Consider the following 12,335-nt stretch of genomic DNA (forward strand, 5'->3'; position numbering starts at 1 on the left):
GCCTATACAGCAGATAATGTCTAGGTGTGTTGCTGATATACAGTCATTGTTCAATGACGTTCAAACAGAAATGTGCATATGTCAGGAAGCAGATGGACAGCAACAAACAAAACCAACTAAGTAGCAGCATAAAATATTACATTTATTTAGCTAGGTCTCACACAAGACATGAAGGACACAGGCAATGTTCAAATTATCCCTCCATCCTCAGTGTTCAATTCACTGAATTGAAAGAAAACTACTTTCAGAAATATGGTGGAAACTCCTGGCCTATGCCTCCACCAATCCAATGCTTCTACGTTTGTAGTACTGAACGAGTGTACACCTCAGGAGAGAGGATATTATTTGGACACATGACAGAAGCCACATTTCATCCCATTCCTACCCGCTAGGAATTAAGTTTAGTAAAGTGACAAATAAATTAGGTAAATAAAACATGTACAAAGCTAAACTACACAGCTTTTGTATTAACAAATACACAAAAACAACCATTTACAGACATTTAATAATCAGACATGAGCAACATACCTGATCAAGGTCGTACCATTGTTTTTTTTATTGCTACCGGGCCATACACTAGGTAGTATCTAGTAATATGCCATACACTAGGTAGTATCTAGTAATATGCCATACACTAAGTAGTATCTAGTAATATGCCATACACTAGATGGTAGTAGGCCATACACTAGGTAGTATCTAGTAATATGCCGTACACTAGATGGTAGTAGGCCATACACTAGGTAGTATCTAGTAATATGCCATACACTAGATGGTAGTAGGCCATACACTAGGTAGTATCTAGTAATATGCCATACACTAGATGGTAGTAGGCCATACACTAGGTAGTATCTAGTAATATGCTGTACACTAGATGGTAGTAGGCCATACACTAGGTAGTATCTAGTAATATGCCATACACTAGATGGTAGTAGGCCATACACTAGGTAGTATCTAGTAATATGCCATACACTAGATGGTAGTAGGCCATACACTAGGTAGTATCTAGTAATATGCCGTACACTAGATGGTAGTAGGCCATACACTAGGTAGTATCTAGTAATATGCCATACACTAGATGGTAGTAGGCCATACACTAGGTAGTATCTAGTAATATGCCGTACACTAGATGGTAGTAGGCCATACACTAGGTAGTATTTAGTAATATGCTGTACACTAGATGGTAGTAGGCCATACACTAGGTAGTATCTAGTAATATGCCGTACACTATATGGTAGTAGGCCATACACTAGGTAATATGCCTCACTCTAAAGGCGCATTAGATGGGCCTAGACCTTGCTGTACAGCGGCTACTATAGCCATCGCATAGGATGGGACACACTGAAACCAGAGGGGTGTATGACACCACAAAGCAGGCTCACTCATTTAGCCAGCTCACTTTGATAAACATTAAGATACATCTCTTGATTTGCTAGTCAATAAAAAATTAAATAAAAAGCTCTTAATATGGGTTGTTGGTTGTCTATGGAATGTAGAGTCATGGTGATATGAAGTCAGAATATTAATTGAAGTTGGCTGGCTAACTCATCAACCCTACTCTGTAACATCTCCCCCCTGAAGTACTTGGAACTTAGGTGCTCTTGAGGTTGAGTTCAGTTCATATGTCGTTGGACGCCGTGCCCTTGCTCTTGCGTCCTGGAAGAGGGAAGGCAGACTTGCTCTGAGGCTGTGTGAGGCGGCTGGTGAGCATGGTGAAGGGTTCGATGAGAGAGTTCCTCTCAGTGACGCTGACCTCCCAGAGCTTGACCTTCTCCCCCCGCGCCCACTGCTGCGCTGCCTCCTGCTCCACCTGACGACGCTCACGCAGGTCTGTCTTGTTCCCTAGCACGATCACCATCACCTGGAGGAAGACGGCGGAAGAGGGGACACTCCAACTAAACTCAACAACAATAGTATGAGGTTCTGGTTTGTGTTTTGGTTTACATTTGGGGGTTTTCTGGACAATGTGCTTCTGCTTGCCATTTGGAGTCTACGCCGGGTTAGAATAAAACCACTGTGACAACTGTTGATGTAAATAGGGCTTTATGAATACATTTGATTGATTGATTGATTAGCTGTTTGTGACCAAAACAATAAATGAAACCTGGCTCATTTGACTACAATGATAAAATCACACACACTTATCAATCCTTAGGGAGAGTTTCAATCATTCACAATCCCAGTACCTCTTTCTTGTCTCTGGACTTGTCTATTTCCTTCTTGAGGACGTCCACCCTCTTAAAGGACTCCAGGCTGTCCACACTGTAGACCAGCACAAAGCCGTCTGCCACAGAGTAGTAGTGCTTGGGAAGGTCCAGGCCGTCGTGGAGCCCCCTGGTGTCATAGAGACGTAACTGTTCCTTTACACCACGATCCGTTTCCACCGATGCCACATACACATCCTCCTGGGTCTCAGTGGACTCTGAACCTGCAACAGACAGGAGACAATGGATCATTCAATGGTTGTGTTCAACACAACAGTCTAGTCCCACCCCCATGCTTCACAGTAGGTATGGTGTTCTTTGGATGCAACTCAGCATTCTTTGTCCTCCAAACACGACGAGTTGAGTTTTTACCAAAAAGTTATATTTTGGTTTCATCTGACCATATGACATTCTCCCAATCTTCTTCTGGATCATCCAAATGCTCTCTAGCAAACTTCAGACAGGCCTGGACATGTACTGGCTTATTAAGCAGGGGGACTTGGCCATAGTGGAGTTTGGAGTGTGACTATTTGAGGTTGTGGACAGGTGTCTTTTATACTGATAACAAGTTCAAACAGGTGCCATTAATACAGGTAACGAGTGGAGGACAGAGGAGCCTCTTAAAGAAGAAGTTACAGGTCTGTGAGAGCCAGAAATCTTGCTTGTTTGTAGGTGACCAAATACTTATTTTCCACCATAATTTGCAAATAAATTCATAAAAATCCTACAATGTGATTTTCTGGATTTTTTTTTTTCTTCTCTTTTTGCCTGTCATAGTTGAAGTGTACCTATGATGAAAATTACAGGCCTCTCTCATCTTTTTAAGCGGGAGAACTTGCACAATTGGTGGCTGACTAAATACTTTTTTGCCCCACTGTATTTAGTAGTAGTTATTGCGGGTGTAGTGAAATGCTTGTGTTCCTAGCTCCAACAGTGCAGTAATATCTAATCATTCACAACAATACACACAAATCTAAAAGTAAAACAATGGAATTAAGAAATATATAAATATTAGGATGAGCAATGTCGGAGTGTTTGTGTGTGTATATATGTATATATGATGGAATGTATAGACACTGGACAGTATGTGGATAGAATATTTAGTATATCTGTAGAATACATAGGATAGAATAGTACATATACACCAATAGTTGAATACGATGGCATTGACTAGAATACAGTATATACATATGAAATGAGTAAAACAGTATGTAAACATTATTAAAGTGACCAGTGTTCCATCATTATTCTTTTTTAGATGTTTTGTTGTATTTTTCCCCCCCAATTTCGTCATATCCAATTACAATCTTGTCTCATCACTGCAACTCCCCAACTGGCTTGGGGGAGGCAAAGGTCGAGTCATGCATCCTCCGATACATGACCCGCCAAACCCTGAAGTCAGCCGAACCAATGTGTCGGAGGAAACACTGTTCAACTGACAACCGAAGTCAGCCTGCAGGCGCCCGGCCCACCATAAGGAGTCGCTAGAGCGTGATGAGACAAGTAATGCCCCCCCGGGCAAACCCTCCCCTAACCCGGACGACGCTGGGCCAATTGTGCGCTGCTCTGTGGGACTCCCGGTCACGGCTGGTTGTGACACAGCCTGGGATCGAATCCGGGTATCTAGTGATGCCTTAGACGGCTGCGCCACTCGGGAGGCCAGTGTTCCATTATTAAAGTGAGTAGTGATTCCATGTCTATAGAGCAGCAGCCTCTAAGGTGCAAGGTTGAGTAACCGGGTGGTAGCCAGCTAGTGACAGTGACTAAGTTCAAGGCAGAGTACTGGGTGGAGGCCGGATAGTTATGGCTATTTAACAGCCTGATGGCCTTGAGATAGAAGCTGTTTTTCAGTCTCTCGGTTCCAGCTTTGATGCACCTGTACTGGCCACAGGCCGTGGCTCAGGTGGTTGATGTCCTTGATCTTTTTGGTCTTCCTGTGACATTGGGTACTGTAGGTGTCCTGGAGGGCAGGCAGTGTGATCTGTTGGGCAGACCGCACCACCCTCTAGAGAGCCCTGCGGTTGCAGGCGGTGCAGTTGCCGTACCAGGCGGTGATACAGCACAACAGAATGCTATCAATGGTGCATCTGTAAAATTTTGTGAGGGTCTTAGGGGCCAAGCCAAACTTCTTCAGACTCCTGAGGTTGAAGAGACACTGTTGCGCCTTCTTCATCACACTATCTGTATGTTTGGACCATTTCAGATTGTCAGTGATGTGTACGCCGAGGAACTTGAAGCTTTTCACCTTCATGATGTGAATGCGGGTACTCCCTCGGCTGTCTCCTGAAGTCCACAATCAGCACCTTTGTTTTGTTGACGTTGAGGGAGAGTATATTTTCCTTGCACCACTTCGACAGGGCCCTCACCTCCTCCCTGTAGGCTGTCTCATCATTGTTGGTAATCAGGCCTACTACTGTTGTGTCGTCTGCAAACTTGATGATTGAGTTAGAGGCATGCGTGGCCATGCAGTCAGGGGTGAACAGGGAGTATAGGAGGGGGCTGAGCATTTACCCTTATGGCACCCCTGTGTTGAAGATCAGCGTAGTGGAGGTGTTGTTGCCTACCTTCACCACCTGGGGGTGGCCCGTCAGGAAGTCCATGACCCAGTTGCACAGGGCAGGGTTCAGACCCAGGTCCCAGAGCTTAATGATGACCTTGGAGGGTGTCTTGTTTTGCACACTTTGTACAAAATAATAAAATGCAGTACTACAGGATATTTCTTAACGTAGCTCTTTATTAGCTAGCTATAACTGGCATGTTCACGTATCGCCAACCAGGATCAAACTGACCATGACCTAACCATTTGGGTGGTCTTAACCAATCATAGCACAGTATGATATGGCGGTAAAATGCATCCAATTACAATTCAGTATGTTTACACATATGAATATTACAGAGGGTACTGTGGTGTTGAAGCCTGAGCTATAGTAAATGAACAGCAATCCGACGTCTGCATTGGCCGTGCAGCATTTACAGTGATACGGCCTCTGCAGAAGTCAGGGCATTCATACTTCTTGGCTTCGAGGAGCAATGCAGAGCTGTTGTGAAGTAAGTGAGTTTGTGTTTAAACAGGACCTCCCTCCCTCCCCTACCATCAGCCAATCATGTCAATGCAGAGTTATGTGGAGCCCTCTGCATTGTTACAACATTTGAGATGAGCACAGCAATGTAGTATGTAGCTCATTGGGTCACACCATCCATAAGGCGCCTCTGACCACATTTTCGGATCAAGCATAAATTGTCTCTTCATTGGTTATAAGGCCACAACAAGCCCACACCATGCTGGATGGTCTTTATCAGTTCTCTGCTTCACCCCAGATCATGGTCTTCAATTCACCTTCATATGAAGCCATGCATATACTTAGTCACAGATTTAACCTGCTAAAGTTGCACAGTGAAAGAAAAGTAGAACGCTGTCTTGCTCCAAATAACTGGACATTATAGGCTACATTTTCCAATACAATGCGAATTCCCTTTGAACACTACAAGCACATTTTACAGTGTTCATCTCTCACAACCACAGGCAAGTTCAAGTTTACAGTCAACTTACCAACAGCGTGATTGCCATACAACAGCTGTTCAAGGATGGCTGTTTTTCCTACAGATGCCAAACCACACACCACAACTTTGCAACCTTTCCCCATTTCGATAACGCAAAAACCTGCAACAGCAGAAAATGAAACGTAAAATAGCTAGAAGATAAACTGGCTAACTACTAGCGGGAAGCATCAAATATTTGCTCATTGTTCTATCTATGGAAGCATCTTCGTAAACATCGCATCCAAAGTTACCTAGCTAACGTTAGCTTGATGCAATAAAATAAGTACCTTGGTTTAAAAGCTGACAGAGTTGGACAAATGGAGAGATTACAATTATTATTGCAATAAACTGGGTATCTACGTAACTTTGAAGTGATTTAGCTAGCTAACGTTAGCTAAAATCACAGCATCCATTCTGTGTTTTGACAACAAGGAAATCCCAATGATTATCTGCGCTTGTGCAGAGGCAAGGGGTGGGGGTCAAACTTTGAGGAAAAAATGCACGGTATAAATAAAATATATACATGTTATTTGTAATATGCATAGATAAATGTAAAAGAAAAAAGGGTATATTACCAGCTGCCAATGATAATGGTAAAATTGATAAAAGTGTAGTGGACCAAATTTCAACGCACAATGTACAAAATTAGTTTATTTTCTTTCAATCTGGTGGTGATTTTCAATTCTAAAATTTAAAAAGCATCAACATCCCAGGTTATGAAGTTAGGTGAAATGTATATGAAAAATATTAACGTCATTGTAATAAACTACAATACCCAGGCGTGTCTGACCTGAACGGTGTCACTGACGTTTTCATAAAGCATGCTGGGTACGTTTTCTCTTTCTTTCCGGCTGGTACGCCATCATGTAAGCGAGTATTTTTGTGGTTTTTCAGAATGTACAATCCATCAAAAATCAGAATTAAATCATTACCATCAGGTTGTATAGTTGTGGATTTAGTTGGTGGGGTTCGTCGTTAATAACACAGTACCTCAATTTCTAATTTTGAATTGATGTAAATTTGAATATTGCATTGTGCACGGATCTGTCTTCTATGTACTGCCACGGAGCGAGGTTAGAAAGTTGATAGCCATTGACATTCTGTGTTTCTAAGATGTGTGTATTTTGTGCGTTAAGAGGTTTTTCTTGTGTCTATTTGGTGTGTTTTTGTTGTGCTAAGTGATTGCTTACTATGTAGTGTTGGCCATCTATCCAGTGTGTAGGACTGTAAGCATCGGGGCCTACTGCGAGCCTCCTGCTTCCAGAAGACCGATTTCCAGCGGGTCTGGAATTTAACAGAAATTAGCCCAAAAGCACTTCCCCGTAGACTCCAATTTAATACCCGCTAAATTAAATGTATCCCGAAGATGTCATTCATGACTTGAATAGTTCAAGGTACGTTGTAAACAAACTAAACGTGCTGGATGGCTGGCTAGCCAACTTGGCCAAATCATGGCTTTTAATGAAGATTAGCTAACTACCAAATGTTACTTGTCGGTGTTTTATTTCTCTCTAACTGCTAAATCGCAACATTGAATGGTGGTCATTGGTTACATATTTCGCTTTGCCTTTTCTCACAGTTAGTCTAACATGGGAGCGTACAAATATATGCAGGAGCTATGGCGCAAGAAGCAGTCCGACGTGATGCGCTTCCTCCTGCGCGTCCGTTGCTGGCAGTACCGTCAGCTCTCTGGTCTCCACCGTGCGCCTAGACCCACCAGACCCGATAAGGCCCGCAGACTAGGGTACAAGTGCAAACAAGGTGGGTGTCTGTTCCATTCAAATCTGTTGCATGCTTGTGCTTCATAGTTGATCGTTTATCATGTCACCTTTGCTCCTCAAGTTTGCCACATGTCTGAGGCAGGGCATAAGATGTTGTCAGATGCAATGGTGTGATAAGTTAAATATGTAAAGTGTTGGAGCCCTATTGATGTGATTAGGCAGTAATGGTATTCTGACCGCTTGTTTGTGCTTTCATTAATATCTGTGAGTCACTTATCCGTTTATAAGTGTTTATTCACATTAAAGGTGGACCAAGTGGTTGTGCCATTTATATTGTATTTTATTATTTGACGTGTTGCTGATCTCTTATGCCAGATTGTTATTTACATCATTGTTCTCTTCCTGACTTCTCTCCATATAACAGGCTACGTCATCTACCGTGTCCGCGTTCGCCGTGGAGGCCGCAAGCGCCCCGTGCCCAAGGGTGCCACCTACGGCAAGCCCGTCCACCATGGTGTCAACCAGATCAAGTTCGCCCGCAGCCTCCAGTCCACTGCTGAGGTAAGAGCTCCTGTACAGGTGCATCTCCCAGGTTGTGGTCTGATTCTCATCTCTCTCCCCAATGTTGTACTTGCTCACTTTGTTCTAGGACTTAAAGCATAGGATTGGCGTAAACTTGGGCTACAGTTAATTTTTCTATACAATTTTACTCCGTATTTATTTTAAATCCATGAGGGTGGTGAATGATTGCACGCTTCGGGGAGGTTACTAAGAACTGCATAAGTATGTCACTGATCTGTCTTCATTTTAACAAATTTATGCTCAATTCCAAATCTACCATTCCCCCTGCCTCTCGACACTTGTGCAGATATTAGTTCATAGGATAAGTACAAGTCATTTCATATTGGCACCATTGCCCTCTGATAGGCATGTTGGAATTTGCCATTTTTTTTGCTTTGTTTCTTTTCTGGAACAAGGCTCATATTCCAAATGGTACCCCTTTCTTCAACACCAATAATGCATTCTCTCAATGTGGTTAATGATGCTCAACTTTTTTCCCCATCTTATCGACTATGGTGAAACCTGTCTGAAATAAGCCAATTTGTCTGAAACCACAGAAAATAATGCATCATTCACAAAAGTTTATTGGTTGTATTTAAAACTGTATTGGAAACTAAGTGAATAATATTCTCTTCACATTGGATTTTGTGATTACTTTATCTTGTATGTGCCTCACTCTCAAATTAATGTGACATTGGCCACTGATTTCATCATTTCAGATCTTTCCCATGCAGTTTAGATTGAGGCATACAGCTAGAATTTCTCAACGGATGGTATATAGTGTGGATGAGGTAGACAGACTTGAAGGTGCTGTAAGTGGGGATAACAACCCTACTGCCTTGGGGGGCGTGAGCAGTCTGGGGTCAGCAGTGTCATCATTAGACCAGCCCCTGGTATAACGTTCTATCTGTTGAGTAGTTTGACCTGCTTTTATTGTGGTTGTGTAACATCTCTGCATATCAGTGATTTACATTTACACCTATGTTTCTGGATGTGACTTGTCTGACCTGTTTGGTCTTCGGTCTCCCCAACAGGAGCGTGCTGGACGTCACTGTGGAGGCCTGAGGGTGCTGGCCTCCTACTGGGTAGGAGAGGACTCCACCTACAAGTTCTTCGAGGTGATCCTGATCGACACCTTCCACAAGACTATCAGACGCAACCCCGACACCCAATGGATCACCAGGCCTGTGCACAAGCACAGGGAGATGCGTGGCCTGACGTCCGCGGGCAAGAAGAGCCGCGGCCTGGGCAAGGGCCACAAGTTCCACCTGACCATGGGTGGTTCCCGCCGGGCAGCCTGGAAGAGACGCAATACCCTGCAGCTGCACCGCTACCGCTAGAGGGTGTCTGTACATTTAAAGAAATAAACATATGCCTTTTTATGGTGACAAATTGTTGGTCTGATGTGTTGTATTTGTAAGGGCTATTCATTTTGGGTGTAAGCTGCTATTTGATGTCTTAGGCGAGGAAGTGATTATAGTGGTTAGTAACTATGATAAGCAACATTGACATACTAGCGTTTTCACAAACTTGTGAAGTGATTCATGAAAAGGCACCCTGTAAAAACAATTGACCAATATGACTGAGTGGAATGGATTTTTGTCATTATCTGGGTTATCCCCAGGATGGGTTTAAAGTGTGTTTAGGGATAATAGTAAGTGACCTTGTGAGTGTACTAGAGCAGAGCACTCAACACGATTCGGGGGTGCTACGGTCCTATAGATTCTCTTTAACACTGACTCTAATAATTAGCTGGTTGATGAGCTGAATCAAGTTGGTGGTAACGGGTTGGAGTGAACCTACAGAAGGGTAGCATTCCAGGAACTGTTGAAGATTCCTGATCTAGAGGTTAAAGAAGTGGGACAGCATCTGGAGGGTGGTTGGTTCAAGTCCCAGGTCAGAAGGGAAAATGTATTTTCAAAGATGAAAAAGTATAGTTGCCTTCTCATTGAATAAAATATATTTTTTGCTCAATTGACATAAGGGCTAAATGTCAGTTTAATTCATCTAAACTGGAAGAAATTTTCACGTTTTAAGATAACGCCTTAATATCATAAATTGCTCAACGTTAAGCACAGGTTTTCAGATAAATGGTAAAGTAACACGATGTGAAGCGCTGCCCTCTTCCCCTAACCTGTTGCACCACTACTCAGTTCAACGTAAAGACGCAAGCTTCAAAGACAACACTGTTTGAAAGGACTCAAGCTAGAGGAGCAAGGGTCTTGAGTTGGAGAACGATGTGGTTATTTATAGAACTTTCTCACATTTCTCCCTGCCTTTTTTTAACCTTTATTTAACTAGGCAAGTCAGTTAAGAACAAATTCTTAATTACAATGACGGCCAAACCCGGACGACGCTCGGCCAATTGTGTGCTACCCTATGGGACTTCCAAACCCATCAAGGCAGCTTGATACCGTGAGGTGGTGGTTTGCATGTCTGTCAGGCAACTGAGTGAAGCAGGGAATCTATAAAGCTGTCGTATTTGAAGTGAACTTCCATTGTCCTCTGAGTTGTTTAAAAATCCTTGTTTTACTTATCTTCAAATTTGCTCCTCATTATTTCGCTGACCTTGGTTGAAAAGGTAGACACCTTATTCTTTCTTGTTGAACAATATGACAAGAAAGTGGGAGATCTAGTGAAACAGCTCATGTCAGAGTCAGTTTGACCTGTTCTGGGACAGAGGGTGCTGATGGAGAAATTATGTGGTTCATCCCATTTCAACCAAGGTGCATGGATTCAGGAACAAAGTGTGTGAAGATATGAGAGGTTTTCAACAACCCTTTGGGTTCCATTTGTCCGGTTGAACATAACACCTCCAATATATCCAGAGGATGCTGCAGTAAAGTCAACCAGCTACTCAATGTCCTGATAAACAACTACTTCATTATTTTCCTCCTTGGTTAGCTATGTGAAAACACTAGTGTACTTATCTGTGATTGCTGTGCTTTGCTACATGTGACATCTACTTTGCTGCATGTGTTTTGAATGCACATGCAGACCTACACCCAGATATCTACATTTTGCCCTCGTTACTGAGTAAAGAACCAAGCTGTTACCTGTGTGTGTGTCATTCTGCATGTTTCCTCCCCTCTCTGTGGCCTCTGCCTCACCTCTTGGACAGGAGGACCACTTTTCTCCTAACATGCCCTATCTGGGGGCACAGTGAGAGTGTAGGTTACCAAAGAGACTGTGAGAAGAATTGTTACAGTATCAAAACAGCTTTACTGAAGATAAGGTCTGTGGTTCTATGAGATAATCTAAATCAGCTAATGTCACTTTCTGTGAATTTTTAAGCACTTATGTAAAAAATTAAATAAAAAGCACATAAAGTCTTCATAATTAATAAAGGCCGTGTTAACTGACTGATATTAGCTCAAAGAACAAAACGTATAAGATCTAAACCGGTGTTAATCTCAAACCTTATTTTCGCCATTTATCCCAAACTATTCTTTCCCAATTAATTTCCCCCATAGGAAAGGCTGAACGAACCGGGTTTTAGGACTACAAGCTGGCATGCTCTATTACGCACATTACATTGTTGAATTCTTTTTAATAATCAAAATAATTTGAATTTTTAAATGTTTTATATTGGACTGTGTGAAGAAGCCTTTGCTGCCAATGTAAGAATGCATTTAATAATATAATAATAATAATAATATATGCCATTTAGAATAAATATAAACTGCTTGATATATTTATTCTTCTTTTATTCGTTCTTAAAATCCTGAGAGCTCAATATATGTGGGAAAAATCTTGTTATAATCATTTCTGATTTTATGCCTCAGTGCATTCAATATGTTGGAGAAATGTTATCATGTGTTTTGATGCTATACGATATACTACTGGAACCCATCAGCAATATATGTTCGCCCACGACTGCATGGCCATGATCGCGCCAACTCAATATTTACGTTTGCAGACGACACTACAATGGTAGGCTTGATTACCAACAACGACGAGACAGCCTAGGGGGAGGAGGTGAGGCCCCTCGGAGTGTTGGTGTCAGGAAAATAACCTCTCACTCAATGTCAGCAAAACAAAAGAGATAATCGTGGACTTCAGGAAACATCAAAGGGAGCACCCCCCTGACCACATCAACTGGACAGCAGCGGTGAAGGTGGAAAGTTTTAAGTTCCTCGGTGTACATATCAACGACAAACTGAAACGGTCTACGCACACATGCAGTGTGGTGAAGAAGGCGCAATAGCAATAGCGCCTCTTCACCCTCAGAAGGCTGAAAAAATATGGCTTGTCACCGAAAATCCTCATTTAACTTTTACATGTGCACAATTGAGAGCATCCCGTTGGGCTG

At 42.5% G+C, this 12,335-nt stretch overlaps 2 protein-coding genes and 1 non-coding gene across 3 annotated transcripts; 2 read left to right on the forward strand and 1 right to left on the reverse strand.

The window, feature by feature from the left end:
- Positions 1-121: 121 nt before the first annotated feature.
- Positions 122-6,183, reverse strand: LOC112229627 (NF-kappa-B inhibitor-interacting Ras-like protein 1). The gene is made up of 4 exons (XM_024395568.2): positions 6,029-6,183; positions 5,752-5,862; positions 2,184-2,425; positions 122-1,858 (listed from the first exon to the last, which is right to left on the reverse strand). Exons 2-4 carry the CDS (start codon positions 5,843-5,845, stop codon positions 1,616-1,618), a joined length of 579 nt encoding a protein of 192 aa, XP_024251336.1. The 5' UTR covers positions 5,846-5,862; positions 6,029-6,183; the 3' UTR covers positions 122-1,615.
- Positions 6,184-6,545: 362 nt separating this feature from the next.
- Positions 6,546-9,415, forward strand: LOC112229626 (60S ribosomal protein L15). Its single transcript, XM_024395566.2, has 4 exons — positions 6,546-6,607; positions 7,321-7,502; positions 7,887-8,023; positions 9,058-9,415. Exons 2-4 carry the CDS (start codon positions 7,331-7,333, stop codon positions 9,361-9,363), a joined length of 615 nt encoding a protein of 204 aa, XP_024251334.1. The 5' UTR covers positions 6,546-6,607; positions 7,321-7,330; the 3' UTR covers positions 9,364-9,415.
- LOC112230050 lies at positions 8,492-8,581 on the forward strand. Its single transcript, XR_002950267.1, has one exon. It is a non-coding gene; the product is annotated as a small nucleolar SNORD12/SNORD106 (small nucleolar RNA).
- Positions 9,416-12,335: the final 2,920 nt, after the last annotated feature.

The sequence above is a fragment of the Oncorhynchus tshawytscha genome, linkage group LG31 (genome assembly GCF_018296145.1).
Source record: "Oncorhynchus tshawytscha isolate Ot180627B linkage group LG31, Otsh_v2.0, whole genome shotgun sequence".
Taxonomy (NCBI): domain Eukaryota; kingdom Metazoa; phylum Chordata; class Actinopteri; order Salmoniformes; family Salmonidae; genus Oncorhynchus; species Oncorhynchus tshawytscha.

What these genes read in the sequence shown, in the direction of transcription:
- LOC112229627 (XM_024395568.2), bottom strand. Translation starts at nt 5,845, where the DNA reads ATGGGGAAAGGTTGCAAAGTTGTGGTGTGTGGTTTGGCATCTGTAGGA. An exon ending in GTATGGCAATCACGCTGTTG is followed by an intron (nt 2,426 to 5,751) that starts GTAAGTTGACTG and finishes TGTCTGTTGCAG; the next exon opens with GTTCAGAGTCCACTGAGACC. An exon ending in AGTCCAGAGACAAGAAAGAG is followed by an intron (nt 1,859 to 2,183) that starts GTACTGGGATTG and finishes GTCTTCCTCCAG; the next exon opens with GTGATGGTGATCGTGCTAGG.
- LOC112229626 (XM_024395566.2), top strand. Translation starts at nt 7,331, where the DNA reads ATGGGAGCGTACAAATATATGCAGGAGCTATGGCGCAAGAAGCAGTCC. An exon ending in AGGGTACAAGTGCAAACAAG is followed by an intron (nt 7,503 to 7,886) that starts GTGGGTGTCTGT and finishes TCCATATAACAG; the next exon opens with GCTACGTCATCTACCGTGTC. An exon ending in GCCTCCAGTCCACTGCTGAG is followed by an intron (nt 8,024 to 9,057) that starts GTAAGAGCTCCT and finishes TCTCCCCAACAG; the next exon opens with GAGCGTGCTGGACGTCACTG.